General features: G+C 44.6%; 1 protein-coding gene across 1 annotated transcript in view; it reads right to left on the bottom strand.

The window, feature by feature from the left end:
• Positions 1–2,299: 2,299 nt before the first annotated feature.
• ptk7b (protein tyrosine kinase 7b) overlaps positions 2,300–16,601 on the bottom strand; it is a 69,151-nt gene continuing 54,849 nt past the window's right edge. The window contains exons 3-20 of the mRNA XM_063491758.1: positions 15,250–15,352; positions 14,974–15,158; positions 13,266–13,413; positions 10,229–10,359; positions 8,330–8,596; positions 7,699–7,835; positions 7,444–7,579; positions 6,792–6,911; positions 6,338–6,487; positions 5,812–5,959; positions 5,236–5,363; positions 4,326–4,526; positions 3,872–4,033; positions 3,545–3,777; positions 3,366–3,446; positions 2,891–3,042; positions 2,616–2,794; positions 2,300–2,527 (exon numbers count right to left, since the gene is read on the bottom strand). Of these exons, the coding sequence (XP_063347828.1) occupies positions 2,367–2,527; positions 2,616–2,794; positions 2,891–3,042; positions 3,366–3,446; positions 3,545–3,777; positions 3,872–4,033; positions 4,326–4,526; positions 5,236–5,363; positions 5,812–5,959; positions 6,338–6,487; positions 6,792–6,911; positions 7,444–7,579; positions 7,699–7,835; positions 8,330–8,596; positions 10,229–10,359; positions 13,266–13,413; positions 14,974–15,158; positions 15,250–15,352 (2,822 nt within the window). The 3' untranslated portion in view covers positions 2,300–2,366. The remainder of the gene's footprint in view (positions 2,528–2,615; positions 2,795–2,890; positions 3,043–3,365; positions 3,447–3,544; positions 3,778–3,871; positions 4,034–4,325; positions 4,527–5,235; positions 5,364–5,811; positions 5,960–6,337; positions 6,488–6,791; positions 6,912–7,443; positions 7,580–7,698; positions 7,836–8,329; positions 8,597–10,228; positions 10,360–13,265; positions 13,414–14,973; positions 15,159–15,249; positions 15,353–16,601) is intronic.

Here is a 16,601-nt window from a genome sequence, read left to right as displayed (position 1 = left end):
ATAAACAAATTATAATGGGGGAAAAAATGTTTGGCAAGCCTCAAGGGTCAGGTTTAATCCTTACCCAACCACAAAGCGCCCTCTAGTGGCTACAACAGAGACTTTTTATTTGGATAAAGAAAAAAATAGTACTGGATGTACTTTTACAAGGTCATACAAGTGGTTTAACAAACTACAGCCCAACACTATAAAGTACAAATCCTTCTAGTTCTACTTCTAGCCCCACCACCACCACACGCACACTTTAATGATGTGTGTGTGTGTGTGTGTGTAACTTGTAGAGACTTGCAAGAGATAAACAATCCACCTCATTGAACATTTCATCACTTATTCTTAACCTCATATTTTGTTGTAACGCGGCTGCAAGAAGAGAGTGTCACACAACACTCTTGTATCAGTGAAGAAGCCACCAGCTCCATGATTTACAACATATTTTCACTTCAATACAAAAACAAGGCATTTATTTCTCACCACTCAAACACCTTATTTGGGGTAAACTTGTATACAGCTGAATTACCACTTCTTTTTTTTTTTTCAAATATTTGTTACAACCTCAGCGTAAACACTGAGCTGAAAATATTAAGAAGTTAAAGTAACTGTCACAACAAACTGGGTAAAAACACTGTGAACCTTTATTGACAGCAGCATGTATGCTTTTGTATATATCTGTGATTACTGTGAACATGTGCTGAAGCAGATTAAAAAAAAGAAAGAGGTCTAGTTGTGAGTGCCTAGCATTCATGAAAACAAAATATTACACTAAAAACAACGTATAAAAACAGGTTCATAAACAAAGGCCATCGCATCTGATTAGATGATGTAAAAACAACAACAAACAAAAAGGGAAACTGTTAAGATAATCCTTCATTTACTAGGCACTTAAACGAGCACTGGTGACCTGCAGTCACTCTTTTGACCTCCTTTGTACTTTGTGTTAGCATATCCAGCCGGTTACCAGACTGAACGCACACCAAGATGGACCGTGAGAATGAATACATAGCATAAACTACCTCACAGAAGTACCTTTCTATTACAGTTAAAAAAAAACAAAAAACAGGACCTTCATCATAAATAACCAGGCACCTGCATGTCCTTCTACACAACATGATATATATATTTATATATATATAAAAAAAAGGGATAATCTTTTAAGTGAAGTTAGTGCAAGGCTTCTAACATTATGTACACACTGCCTGGTGTGATGGTCCGCTTCGCAGCATTGCACAAAACAGGTGGACCAGGAGAGAAACTGTGATTGGACCTCTGGAGAGAATAAAGCAGGTCAAACGTTGCGGCGGGTTTAATTCCTGCAGCTGAGAGGACACGATGGTGTTCGTGTGGTAAAAATGAGTACTCCTATCCATCAGCAGTGACCTGTAAGCACCTCAAAGTTAACAGACAAACAGAGCACACTTATAAAAATGTATAAAGCCCACACTGGCACGATCTCATCTGTTCAACATGTTCCTTGGCTATAAAACATGTTTCTTTGTTGTCGTTGTTCCTGAAGTGTTACCGTAACACGGATTACTTGTTTTCCACAAACCTTCATGCAAACCCCCATTCCTTATCTGTCTGTAGGGACAACAGTTCAGTGCATGTACACACACACACTCACTCACACACACAAAAGCAAACAATTTGGGGGATTGTACCCGGTGGAGAGAGAGCAGACACCTGAGGGGTCAGGGTGGCGGACTCAGGATGCAGCTCGATGTAATTGCCAGGGGAACAGTCCAGTTTAAACGACCTCACTCGGCACACTAGTAAAGTGGCTGATTATCTACAGAGGCTTCATTGCTCCACTGCAGTCCCACTGTGCCCCACTTTCTCTTCAATATCCTCTTTAGATTAATGAGAAAACTCCAAGGAGTTAAGTGGTGACGTGACATTTCAGGCAAATCCTTCGTACTAATCAGAGCCAGCGAATGCACCATCATTCCTACAAAGTTAGAGAGTGCGTGAGTGTGTGCGTGTGTGTGTGGAGGGGCAGAGGCACTGAGGTTGTGAGGCTCCGTGAAACGAAAACGGCCGCAGACGGGCGGGGTCACAGTGGAACCACAGGCTGGAGGTGGGGGAGGATCGTCCATGCTGCGGTGAAGGCAAACTCCTGGCACTGCTCGCACGAAGCCATTCATACAAAGGTGAGTGCAGTTCCACTCATATAGCAAAAAAGTCTAATCCACACTCAAAAAATTGTTGAAATGCATAAAAAATTAAAGTTTGTGTTTTTTTTCTTCCCCCTCGACCCTCTTCCCTGAAATGTGTGAGACTAAATAATCCAGCATTCCTGTCTGTATTTTAGGGGAAGGGGGGCGGGGCAGAGTTGGTAACAGTTCCTTTCTGTTGTGAGATGATTGGTCACTTCAGACTTTGCTGTCAGAGGGCAGTTCTCCCAGGGCGTGGACGATGTCGGTGAACGAGGGGCGCTCTTTGAGGCTCAGCGCCCAGCAGCGGACCATCAGCTTGTAGATTTTAGAGGGGCATCCGTCCGGAAGGGGTAGCTTCAGCTTTCCTGCCTGCAGACCTGCAGAAAAATGGGATGAGATGCCTTTTAAAGAGCGATTCCCTCTTCCTGGGGTAAAGACAGTAATGTGTTGCAGCATCAAACTCACCTTCTAACACTTCGTCGTCGCTCAGTTTGGTGTATGGCATTTCCCCATGACTGAATACTTCCCACATCAACACTCCGAAGGCCCACACGTCCGACTTGGTGGAGAAGTCATCTTCAAACACAGACTCTGTTGGGAGCCAGCGCAGTGGGATCCACGCCTGCCTGTAGTGGTAGTACTCACTACACATGTGAACACCAGAGAAATAACAAAGGGATGGAAATATTAACCAGATGATTCTACTCAGAGGAGACTTTATTGTATGTTTTTGAACAGACCTGTTGTAAACGTCCTTGCTGAGGCTGAGTGACGACACTTTGACACGCCTCTGACTGCTGATCAGGCAGTTTCGGGCGGCGAGGTCTTTGTGAACGAAGCGGTGATTGGAAAGATGCTCCATGCCCTGAGCCACCTGAGTGCAGATGGAAACCTGGAGGGGGAAAAAAGGGGGGGAGGTGGTCATGGTAGAGAGACTTTGATAAAAACATAGAAGTTCAAAGTGAGCAAAGTTCAACAAGTCCTCAATGGTTAACTTGTAACTTAACAGTGATGAGTGCAGAAGGTTAAAGGTCAAGCTACAATGGTTTGTTTCAGACAGGATGACCTAGACGATACAGAGCTACTGCAGCAGAGCCCAAAGACAAAAATACAGAGCTCTGTATAACAGTTCATTTCCATTTCCGTTTATTTCAATGGCTTCTGGTGTGCAGAAGGTTGTTATACGTCACTCATGCTGCACAGATCACTGCTTACTTTGGTCTTGGTGCTGATAGGCTGACTCTTGACTTTGTCATCTTTGCTTTTGGAAATTCTCAGGAACTGCTTTAGATCTCCCTGGAATGAGAAACGCAGACATAGAGAGCAGTGTGTCAGGTGGAAAACAAAATTTCTGCACTTCTTGTGCGTTTGTGTGTGTGTTAGTGTGAGATTACCAGGTCATAGTACTCTAGGATCATGTAGTGAGGATCCGCCTCCCTGCAGAGGCCCAGCAGGCGGACGACGTTGGGGTGGCTTAGCTTGGCGAACATTTCTGCTTCCCGGCGGAAGTCGAGTTGGAGCTGCTCATCTCTGGTCTGCAGGCTCTTCACAAGAACCACCGTCTCCTCCTCGCCCTCTTCGATCCCCTTAGCTTTGGATAGCAGTACCTCCCCAAACTCCCCTTTACCTGAGCAAACATTCACGTGACACACAGCAAAATGTGAGCGCAGAAGCGTAATACACTTTTTTCATAGAAAACAGAGATGCATAGACTACTCTACCTAAAGTCGTGATGGTCTGTAGGTTTGTCCGGGGAAAGTGGAGCTTATCGTTGTTGACGTGGCTGTGGCGTTTCTCTGTGGTTGCGATGGTACCCATGTTGGTGAGCGCCACCTCTTCCTGGATCTCAGCAGTGGTGTGGCCGTTCTGTTGAACTGCTCCGCCTGATGAACACAACAAATATTCTACTGGGTCAAAGGTCACAGACGTAGTACAAATATGAATAAATCTGATCTATTTAGAACATGTTTTATATAATATGTTAAAATGCATTGTATATACAGAATGTAGAACGGAGAAAACAAACTGATACTTGTTGCTCTGCTCAAAACCTTTTTGCCTTTTTACATGTTAAGTGTAATCAATAAAATGAACACAGGGTGGCAGCAAAGATCTTGAAATAGCATACAGGATTATTGTGTAACTGTACAACCATAACTTTGTCAGCAATCATACCATTAAGGCACTCCATCTCGGGCTCCTCTCCATCCTGGCCCTTCTGCATTCTTTGGGCGTTGCGTCTCTTCTTGCAGTAGAACATGAGTCCCAGGACCACAATGATGTAGGCCACAGCCGCTCCCACCGACAGACCGATTGTTTGGATCATCTTGTAAGGAGCCTTTTCATCCTCTTCACTCGGGAAATGCACCGGTTTGTCTGTTTGGCACAGGTGAAAATTGGGGCTGACTAAAACGTGGCTAAGAAGTACACTGTGCATGGATTTAAGTCTTACACACAACATACTGTGTTACCAGTATGCTAAATCTTTCACCACAGTGAAAGATGTAACACAGTTGATGGTAAAATCAATGTTTAAGCATCAAATTTATTGTAAACATGAACATAAACAGTACGGGAACAAGCGGATGATTAAAAAGGTATTTGCGCTGAATTTTAACACAGTTAAACCTACTTACAAACATACATACGGTCCTTTCATTTGTCTGAGTTGCCCTGTTACAGTCAATTACTTGTCTGGCTTTTACAAGGCGCGACAAACATCTAAATTTAATTGCCTCTAAAACAAAAAAGCAAAGCTGGAATACCATCCTGCTACTTTGGGAGAAAATGAGGTGATGTGGGACACGAGTCCTAGTGTGTGACTGTAATTTTCAGCTTTAGTCGGCACACAAGGAGCCACAGAGTGCGAAGCTTTATTAGATCCAGCGTCTGCCCGATCCCATCACCTCGGTGACAGCCGTGGCGTCAGAGACGCGCCTGTGGTTATTAACCTGTCCGCACGGATGACAGACAGAGGCTGAAGGTTTAATTAAAGCCTTCACCCTACACTTGTGATTGTGTGCCCATTTGCTCCTGATAAAGCAAAGCCTGTGTATGCAAGTATGTACGAGTGTGCCAAACTCACCCACTACATACAGCTGAGCCATGCGGTCTTTGATGCTGCAGCTGTTTCCGGCCACACAGGTATATTTGCCGGTGTCATCCGTAGTCACGTCCCTGATCACTAAGGAGCCATTGGGCATCGTTTGGAACCTGGAAGAAGAAGCGGGACAGAACAACATAGAAGTCTCAGTGTCCAATCTGAATCTAATTTTATATCAGCGTCATTAAAAGACATCTTCTGATTTAAAGATAATGGCTATAATTTGTGCAATTCAGGGTCAAGAAATGCAGTGCTTTCAGAATACATTAATATATTTTGTTAACATTACCAAATTAGACCATCAGTGCTATGATTGGCCCAGCACAGGAAAGTGGGGAAAGTGTGTTTAAATAATAGCTTTATTTGCTCTGGCACGTTCTGACGGAGCAAATGAAACGTGAACTCTCATACTCGTTTGTTTCCAAGGTTATAATTCTATGTTAGCACAAGCTAAATCCACAACGAATGTGTGGAGATGGAGCTTTAATCAGTCGTGTCAACTGTGTAATCCTAATCCACAAGGCTGAGCTGTGAAGAAGACAAATGTGTTTCGTTTACCTTCTGTTATTACTGAAGTCCAGCGGCTTGTCTTTACCCACCCAGTGGATGTGAGGCTTGGGATCGCCCGTGGCCTGACAGTGCAGGATTGCAGTGTGACCCTGGTACACCGTCGTGTTGTCTGGTTCCACCTTGAAGCGAACGTGCACTGTTTGTGCACAAAAAGTACACACACAAACACAAACACGCACAGAAAAAAACAAATCGTATTAATACAACACTTTAACCACATCTGGGGCGACAGCACCTCTTTTACAGCTTATGCTGATTGTGGTCACCGTCCTCCCAGATAATCTACAACCCAAACGCAATTCATTAACCAGACTGTAAAAAGGCCACCAACTACACAATAAATGCTGCTGTGTTTGAAACTTAATGGCAATGATCAGTGACCGCCTTGCAATAAAACCACCCTCACATGCACCAAGACCACAAGTCCTCCTGATGTGGGGCTGATGACTAATACAGTAGCGTGACCCTTTGTTTCACTACTCCCTGCTTCCATGACGATGAGAGAGTGGTTTACCGGCTACGGTGAGGGTCACAAAGGCCCGGATCTCCCCCTGGAGGCTATTTGAGGCGAAGCAGGTGTAGTTGCCAGCGTCGCTTCGAGTGACTTTGGTGAAACGGAGCTGGCCGTTTTTCTGCTTGACGTGAGGCGGCAGCTCTCCTCCATCTGCAGGGGGAGCCAGAGAGACACACAGGGACAAGAGCTGGTCTGGTTATCCATGTGGGATTCAAGTGGTTAATTAGACTATTATGGCTACTGCAGATGGAGGAGGGAAGTGATCTGTGGTGATAAATCGCCCTCATGCTGTGTTTATTCTACACAGGTTGCTACATATTCTTGGGGAAATAGCATTTGTCATCATAAGCATAGAGGAATTGATGCCTGCTAAAGGGTTCTGGGTGAAATATTGCTCAACAGCCATTCCTTATCAGATCTGAAGCTATAGCAAGTGGAATCAGTGGCAGCAGACCTGCTTTGGACCAGCGGATGGTGGGGGGCTCTCTTCCTTTAGCCGAGCACTGGATGGGAATCTCTTTGTCCAATTCCAAGCACTGGGAAGGCTGCGGGGTTGGGGTGAACTTTAGTTTCTCTGAAACACAAGTAAAAGCACAGCACACATCACACACAGATGGCACTAAGCTGATGCAAATCATGTTCAGACATATTTGGGAAAATGTGTCAACAGGCACGACGAGCACACAGATCTGATGAGCGTAAAAGCTGAGATCTATCAGAGGCTGACATCATATAAACCTGAAAAAAAAACTGTGACACGCCACACCTTTTATGAGATCAGATAGGAATTGATCATGGAGATACCACGTTACAAATGGAGGCTAAGCTAAAGCTGCTGTGTGTGAGTCATATTTTACATCTCTGTGGGTGTCCTGCAGGATCCCCAGATCCACAACACAGAGTTCTGTTATAGAAAACCACGCACACAAGCCCACAGCCATGACCACATCGCATTTATTTTTCATCTCAGCGCTGTGTTACTCATCATTCCCTCACTCATTACACATCATCTTTATCTCTGGGAAATATCTTCAAATAGATTCGGAGCAAACAAAGGATAATCCACTGTATATACTGATCAGCTAAGTGATTCCCACGCATCTTACCGAGCACAGCGACCTTAGCATGTCCCGTCAGCTGTCCACCCAGAGTTTTGGTTTGACAGCTGTACACATGCGCATCGTAGACCTCCACATTGTTGATCCTGAGTGTCCCGTTAGGGAATATCTTAAACCGGATGTCCTGGTGCGACAAAAAACCCAAACAAAAACAGTTTTAGTAAAACTGTGAAGGCACAAACAGACCAGCTTTCTTCTGTATGTCGTTAAAAGAAAAAGACAGCGAGGAATGTGAAAACCTACCTCGGGCTGAATGATGTTGCTGCTGCGGAACCAGGTGACCTCAGGTTGGAGGTTGGCTTGAGCGTGACAGTGGAGGTAACCGGGTTTGCCTTCTTCTAAATGGCTGTCCTTAGGCATGTCCACCCACACTGGGGGAGCTGTGGACAAAGAGACAACTCTTCAGCTAACATATCGCTGCCCTGAAGGAATATCCAATGTGTCAATCACCTAGGCTCACTGAACAGACAAAATACACATTAGCTTCTATTAGAGGACCCAATGCTCCCAGCATTAATAAACCTACTGCAGGATCCATCTGGGATACTGGATGTACCCTGCTAACATTAGCAAGCTTGCGCTCTGCCCTGTCACTTCATGCTCTACGCATCATGCTTCTTAGCTTTTTCAGGCCAGGATCTAAAGGTGTTCACAGTGTTATTACGACAACCTTTAGGGTACTTCAGCAACATTTCAATCCAAAAACAAGATCCCATCTTCTTTTTAAATGCCTGCATCACCACAGTTACAATCTAAACTTTGATCATCTCAGTGTATACATACAAACGACATTAAACAACCACTTTAAAAGTACTTTCTGTACTTAGTTAAAGCGAATTTAAGGTGCATTTAAAGTGGTCTTTGTAGGACTTACTGGCCACAGTGAAGGTGACCTCCTGTATCCTGCGTCCAGCCTTATTCTCGGCCACGCAAGTGTAGGTGCCCGAATCTCCCTTCTCTGTGGGACTGAAGACCAGATATTTCCCATCTTGGTGTACTCGGCCCTCTGTGGGCACCCGCTGACCTTCTCTCTCCCACCACACCTCGGGCGGAGGTTTGCCACGTGGGGCGTTGCATTCTACTTGCTGCAGGGTGTCCACTGTGAAAACCTTCGACGCCCGGGGCACCATGTCTTCTATTTCTGTAGCGGGAACCAGAGAGAGCGAGCAAATGTTACGAACTGACTTAGCAATTCAAATGCTGACGCTGATTTATTAGAGGACCGCTAATAATCATCAACCTGTGTTCAAAGCCAGTGAAGCGTTACAACTTTATTAAGCAGACTTCCTGTCTTGTTAAAGTAAGTCCTCTGACTTGAAGAGCGAGTCATAATAATTAAAGAACAAAGCGCACAGTAGGGGGACTAAGAATACAGGTTCTTAGCTTGGGAATTAACTCAGGCTAGTGTGAGGTAGGTCGTATCAATACTGGCAGCTTCTACATGGAAAATGGAATGGGATCTGTGCTGCAAAGACTCACAAGACCTCCCGCTACCGTGGTGTATCCCAAATGGAAGTCATTAATACTTTATCGGCCAACAGCGCTCTGAAAGCTGGTCGGCTGGCTTCGACCTTCTACGAGCCTAAGATCTAAATCAATTAATGAGAAGAAAACACATTTCTCAGCAGATGAAAGAGAAGCAGAGCTGCGAGAAGAGGGAGGGCACTGGAATGAATGAGGCGGAGCCACGATGGGAGCGACTGTTTCAACTTGTCCCTAAACACTGAATTCTACTGTGACACAATCCCCTATAATGCCTGCAGGGATTAGCATCAGATTAAGTGAATTAAGGTATTTAAATGGAGCTGTGGTTCACTGGGTTAAAACTGCAGATACAGTTGTACCTTGTTAATCCAAAACCCTTGGGGGGAGAAAAGGGGCTGCTGGAGAGGGGAAGGAAAAAAGTGCCCGGGACATTGAAATGCAAAGAAATTTTAGCCCTGAGCTTATTCAAAATATTTGACGTGCGTGCACTTGCATTTCAAAAAGCTGGCTGATTAGTAAGATGAGAAGATACTACAGTCATCTTGTTGTAGTTTCAACCTCAATGAGCTGTTTTAAAGTTGTTTCAAGGGGTTATCTGGGAAGACGCGGCGCAAGGAAAGAGCCGGCTTTGTTAGTGCATGCACAATATTAAAACAGCTTCACTGTGTTTGGACTTGTATATAATTTGGTTCCCCTTCCTTTTAACTTCTTCTTTTTTTGCACCACCAAAGACTTTTATTTGTTGTAGTCTTAAAATGTCATTTTCACATTACACTGATTTATAACACTTTAGAAACAGTCATTTCATGCAAGGAAAGCTGCAGCGTGTTTTAATGACGTTCGGCATTTCACAACCTCCTAATTACACTGCTCATTACCCTGGTTGAGTCACACTGATGAGTTATCTAATGTAACATCTACTGTTTGAGCAAAGCGAGTGCCAGGTGCTGTTCACTTTGGAGGAAACTTGATGGGCTAAAAAGCTCGGAAAACAGCTGGACGGTAAGAGGAAACAATATGAAGGGGAAGCAGCAAAATGCTTCTGTACGGCGCGTGGTAGTGGATGCAGCTGGGCCGGATGTCAATACAGGAATGTGATTATCATCGGAGAGATCTGGGCACTAAGTGAAAGCGGCAGAAGAAGGAGGAGGAGGGAGGGAGGGGAGATTAGAGCAGGAGTGATGGAGGGCAGTGTTCATATGTAGCCCGTTCCACTCAGATTATAGGATAACAGGGGTTTCTAATTGTTTATGCTCGAGTTTTGTATGTGTGTACGTGTTTGACGTACCAGCTATGAGGAGGGAGGCCTCCAGCGTAACCTGTGATCCTCTGAGGCCGCGACCGACACATTTGTAGGTCCCCGTGTTCCTGGGCTTGACCTGGGTGATCAGCAGCGTCCCGTTGGATAGAAGGAAGACTCTGTAAAAGAAGAGAAAGAAACAATCTCTCTCAATCACTGATCAACAAACAACATTTCGCACATTCTTCGCAGAGAAAAGCACAGCAGAGAGAAGATTTCTGCCAAATACAGCCAACGACCCTCAAATCTTTCTCAGTCTGCATCTGCAAACCTTTCTTAGAGGTTTTGCTTTGACCTGCAAGTCAACTGCCCGAAAATTTGGACTTTCCATTCTAATTTGGCCCAATTCAGTAAACCCAAGCCATCTGCTGCTCTAAATCTGTAGAGGTAAATGCTAAGAATCTGTCCACGGAAAACAAAGAAACAAATGTGTCCTACATTTTGAGTTAATTAAAAAGAAAAAAATCTCGTGCTTCAGGAGGCCTGTCCTGACAGCTGGCCCCTGGAGTCTGTCAGGCCGATGGGAGTATCAGTGTCAGTGATGGACAGAATGAGGAGTAATTAAAGGCAGACCTTAAGCCAGCTTCGGGGATGACAGAAAAGGAGCTGAGCATCTGGCACAGCAAAAACAAAAGATCCCAAGTCACTGCAGAGCTCACGGGAAAAACAAATACTCGGAGAGGAAAAAGGAAAGCCACTGCAGAATGATCTGCATTCCCTCAGAAGAGTTTTCCAAAAGCGGGGATTCATATAAGAATATCTAGTTCCACAGTGGATTCCCTCAGGAAAAGTGAGATTTCTGTGTCATCCCTTCTTCTTTGTTTAGGAGAAAGAGGGAAATGAGCTTTGGGAGCTGGTGTACATTTCCACCTGAGAGACGGAGAACTAGTCTGTGGAAACAGGCCAAAATAACTAGAAAACAAAACGAGCAAAGAGCAATTTTTAAAGGCAATCACGAGTATGGTTTCACACGTTTGACCCGTGGGGCAGAAACTGGCTGCGAAAAAATAGCCTTAAGCTCCAGATGATGGGGTTTTTTTTCTTGGTTTCACACATTTGGAAAAACAGTCTACACTAGTTATTCATTCATTCGCTAGGGGAGGTTATCTAAAGAGCCTAAGTGCAGACACAGATGATATCACTGCAGAGAGCTCCGTAACATAGGGACTATAATCAGCCCAGATCAATAAACTAAATCACACAAAACACCAGACTGCCGTGGAATAACCTAGCCACAAAGAGGTTAGGCTTCCATGCTTATTACAGATGCCGCTGCAAAGCTGCTGCTGAGTCATCATCACTGCCTAGGTGACCAAACCTGCCTCTGACAGGCTCATTACACAAATGACTAACTATTGATATTGGAGTCATTCACCCTCCCTAGCTCAATGAGCTCAGTAATCACTTCAAAATAGAAAACCAGGATTGTACTCTGTGTGTGGAACGGGCTCATGTATAAGCATGAGGCGCTATGAAAGCTGGCATGATATATAGAAATTTATTATGAAGTCCTATTTATAAAGACGGGGGATATGCTGGTAATCTGAGTGTAGCTCGAGGGTCTTTTCCTCTCAGAGGAAGACCTGCAGACTTCTCTGATAGGTTACAGAGAATGGGTTTGTTCCAGTGATGTGCAGACTGAAGAAAAAAAAACTTTACCGTGCTTTTTTCCCCAGTAATAACATTCCTCAATGTGCAATTTATCTTGAGCTTTGTGTTGAAACAGCACATAGAGAGGCGAGAGCCTGATGCTGGAGTTCCACCTCATCGGGCTCATAGGAATACCAATCGCTGCACACTCAGACACACAGGAATCATGTTTATATGATGGTAAGGAGAAGGAAGAGGGGTGAGAAGGGGGTGGATGCAGGATGGAAGAGGAAACATCGTGGAAGTTAAGACGTACAGCGCTGAGCAAAAGCCGTGAGCCACATCTCATTTCTTTATATTTTACTAGAAAAGATGTATAATAGGTACAGTGGTTTATTTAAACATACATAAGCATAAATATAAATAAGGTATATAAGGCGAAAACAGTCCAATTCTACCAAATTATCAGTCACTGTTTGGTGTGACCGCCTTTATTCTACAACACAGTCTGAATTCTCTTAGCCAAGCTTTCTTTAAGTTATAGTTCTCCAGGCTTTTTGAAGGACATTCAGAGCTCTTCTGTGGATGTCACCTGCCTTTTCTTCTGTTCTCTGTCAAGATGATTGCACACTGCTTCAATAAAGTTGAGGTCTGGGCTCTCGGGAGGCCAATCCATGACTGACAGTGTTCCAGTCTGTGTTCTTCTATCCAGGTGTGCTTTTACTGTATTGGCAGTGTGTTTGGAATCAAGCTGCAAAGCCTGTACTCTCTTGTTCAGGCTTTCTTTCACCACATTTTACAGATGGCTGTAGGCACTCACGACAGCCACACTTCCACTGAGGCCATTTCTGATGAGGCGTCAGTAAACAGTAGATGGATCAACAGAAGGGCCAGATGCATTTCTCAGGTGCTGCACATGCCTGTCACTTCTTTCCTCCTTCTGTCCAGTTTCCTCAAATTTTTAAGAACACACATCAAACTGTGCTGAGATATGACAACTTTTTCAGCCAACAGCTCTTCAAGGATTCACTTTGTTGGTGTGGAAACACTATTTTATCCCTGAAACTGTCATCATTTTTTTTTCTTTGCTAGGTTATCTCTTATATATAGACACTACACTGGTTCATCCCTGGAATTAGGTGTCTTTTGTGTGCTTGAATGATTCATATGAGAGTGTTAAGTGGCTTAAGAAACAAACCTTCCTTTGAAAATGGCCATGGACAAGGGAAAAAAAGTCAAATAGGAGCCAATGTCGAAAGAAAAATGCAAGTCTGGAGAACTATTGCTCAAGATCACTTTAATAAATTATACCAAGGTCTGGCTCCTTGAAGGAAAAATAATAAAGAAATGAAAAGTGACTCACGACTTTTACACAATACTGTATGATGAGAAACAACAAAGTGACACAGAGGGAAAGATTTAACACTCAACATACCTGGACTTGTTTGCCAGCAGCTCGTTTTCGTGGTACCACTCCAACGTGGGCGCCGGCTCTGCAGTGAACTGGCAGTGGAACACAGCCTCCCCGTTCCTCACTACCACCTGGTCCTCAGGAGTGACCACCGGCCGCGGGAAGCTCTTATCTGTTAGAGAGGTAGAACATCTGTATGATTACAGGCAACGGACCATCAAGTTCCATCTGCGTGGACGCTCGTGCATCACACCAAACTACTCCGGCTTTATTAAAAGCTGCCAACAGCAGCAGGAGGCTGGTGCGCCAGCAGTGTTCAGGTGGCAGTGTGTCAACACCACAGGGGCCCCTAGGACAGACTTAATGAGGTCAGAAAACAGAACCGGCAGCTTCCCTGCCTTTTCTCTCTCTCTCTTTTTTTTTTTTGCTCTTACAGATCGTAGAATCACACATAAGAGATAATCCTTTTCTTTTCTGCAATGGGCTATAAACTAGTTATTCCTGGAAAACAGGGTTAGAATCAGCTCCACAGAAAAGAAGAAAAACTCAGTGATTGATTTAATATGTAATTTAAAACTGGGGTTTGCGGATTTTGCACTGAGTTTTAAATGACCTGCAAAATGCTTCAGCTGCTGCATTTTTCCTTATGTTCACTTTCATTTGGCCCTTTCTACCAGCCACAAGCAGACCCCTCAGTGTTAGCCAACACTGCTCAGACCTGCCAAAACTTCAGATTAGGTCTGGTACAACCTAAAGGAGGAGTAATTGCTACACAGATTTTACTAAATTGTTACACTCCGGATGCAAAGCAGAAGGACGCCGAGTTACTGCACACGCACTAGAAAGAGAACGGGAAAACGTGAGTATCAGCAGAGCTGCTGAAATAATGGTGCCAGTAGCAGTTATAGGACATTACGAGTGGTTCGAGTGAAGATAAAGAAAGGCGTGCATTCAGAGCACACCTGGCCCACCCAGGATGTCAACGGGAAGCCTCAGCCTAAGATCTGAAAACCAGTTTAAATCTGTCAGTCTTTTCCTTAAGGTGAAGCCCTATAGAAGAGCAGAGGGTGGTGACACCGTAACCTGAAACTGAACAATTATCCTTTCTTTCTCAACCCAGGTGCTAACCCGATGTCTCTGTGTTGCAGGTGGCTATGTGAAGCGGAACGGGGCGTCAGGTTTCTAATGCTGATTGGGTGCTGTGCAGCAAACCTTATACACGGGGGAGAAACACAGCGCAAACAACACGATGAGAGCTTGTAGGAAAGAGCCTACCTGTAGAATAAACTGTAGCAGAGGTAGTTGTTGTTAGACACACGGAGGAGACCCTGATGCTGAGGGAGCTGCTGTTATTGTTCTTTCAAGGCAGATTACAATATTGTTCTGTATGTGTGGGTGGTGTGGGAGGAAGTTGCTAACAGACTTAAAGGTAATCACATTACACGCACTGTAACTTTTTTCTGCTTCCTGCTTTCTCTCACCACTAATGATCTTTAACCACACACACCTGGTCGTCTCCATTTCCAGGTGCGGAAATGTGGGAAACTCACTACATCCTGAAAACCTTTGATTAGTGACCTACAATCAATTAGTGGATCGGGTAGCACACCTGACAGCAAAGGAAAATCAATATGGTATCATCTTACAGGCCTAACGTTTCTCTATAATATATCATATGTCAGTTTTATATTCTTGCAGATCTGATATTTGTTGCACAAGGTCACACACACACCTATAATGTTAAGAGTGTAGTTGGTGTTACTGCACACGTGCCCAGCTGCATTTTTGGCGCAGCAGTAGTACAGCCCATTATCATCCGGACTGGCATTCTTGAAGGTGAGAGTCCTCTCTTTATTGTTGATCTGATGAGTTTTCTCCGTCAGCTTCACGCCGTCCTTGAACCACTGGCATGTCGGCCTGAGAAGCAGCAGGATGAGGGAGAGAAATCGTTCTGAATAACGTCTCATAAACCTTGTGAATTTTGATCTTGAAGTGGGAGGAGACTCACCGGGGATGTCCATCAATATCACAGCGCAACGTGACCAGCGAAGAGTTCTCCATCTCCCCGTCAGAGACGGGTTCCTTCAAAATCACACCTCCGCTCTCCAACCCTGCAGTGACAGAAGAAGCAGAAAAATCCCGTAAGTGATGGAAGGGAGCACAAGAGGACAGGGGGAACAGCTGAGGAGAGGGACAGGAGGAAAAATTGAGTTAAGTGGTTGTCCTGTCCTCATGCGACACATGACGACGCTAATGAGTGCAGCAGGGACGAGGGGAGAGTGGGGAACATCGCTGTGACAGCACTATGACTCCACATCTACCACATTAGTGGGTCAGCTTACATCAGCATACCACAGTCCTGGACTCACCACAGTAATTCAAGTCCTTGAGGCGCTTTTCAAATGAAAAGTTCATTAACTGCTAATAGCGACACTCTGCTGTCAGAGCGGCCCATGAAATGAGGCAGAAGGGAAACAAACAGGCAGCAGTGAACATGTTGTGACAAAGCACCTGCTAGTTATAATTTTAGAAATCCTTCGATTGTGCGCCCATCGAAAAAACAGTTCTTCAAAACTAATTATGTGTGTTTACATTATTGCATCAAGGGAGAAATGAATGCCACAACAACGCGATGAAAGACAAGAAGGCTGATCGCTTGTGTCTCGGTGATAGATGAACAAAAGAACAAAGGAAGAAAAACAGATTGTGGGAAAGTGATCCGCATTAGTCCCATACATGGAAGCAGGCTTTTGCAGGCAGAAACAAAGAGCACATTAAGGATTTCGCCCAGTACACATGTGCTGTATACATGTGCAGATAGTGTGTCAAACCTGACATCAACAAAGCTTTCCTTCATCCTGCTCAAGTCCCAGATTCTTCAACATGTTCAGGTTGGCGAGACAGATAAAAAATTGTTACATAGAAAGACAAAAGCTAGCTAGTGACAGCTTAGATTTAGCTGCAGTACCATCTTAGCACACCTTGCTGGAATTCCCCTTCTCCCGCTGTTGACTACACAAACACTTGGTGTTTACACTGAATGAGAACAAGGGCTAATTGTTATTTACGTGACAGTATAAAGGCTGAGGTATGATGTGCAGAGACTGTGTAAACACTGTGCGGTTAGTGGGTGAACTCACTGAGAGAGCATGTTTGTTTTGGTTGCCCCCAATTTCTACACGAGTCCGTGGGGGTTTTGTGTATGTATGCTGTGCGTGTATTAGTGTAAGACATCCCACTAACGCTGCGCCATTCCTATGGCCCTTGGCTGAACAGTGCTGCTGCAGTGTGGATCATGTATGAAATATGCATGGTATGAGCCCACCTGAGAGAGCGATGGAGAGGGAGGAAGGGAGGGAG

Source organism: Pelmatolapia mariae, linkage group LG13 (assembly GCF_036321145.2).
Source record: "Pelmatolapia mariae isolate MD_Pm_ZW linkage group LG13, Pm_UMD_F_2, whole genome shotgun sequence".
Taxonomy (NCBI): domain Eukaryota; kingdom Metazoa; phylum Chordata; class Actinopteri; order Cichliformes; family Cichlidae; genus Pelmatolapia; species Pelmatolapia mariae.
Note: the sequence above shows the minus strand (reverse complement) of the source record. Positions and strands in the feature narration are given on the sequence as shown.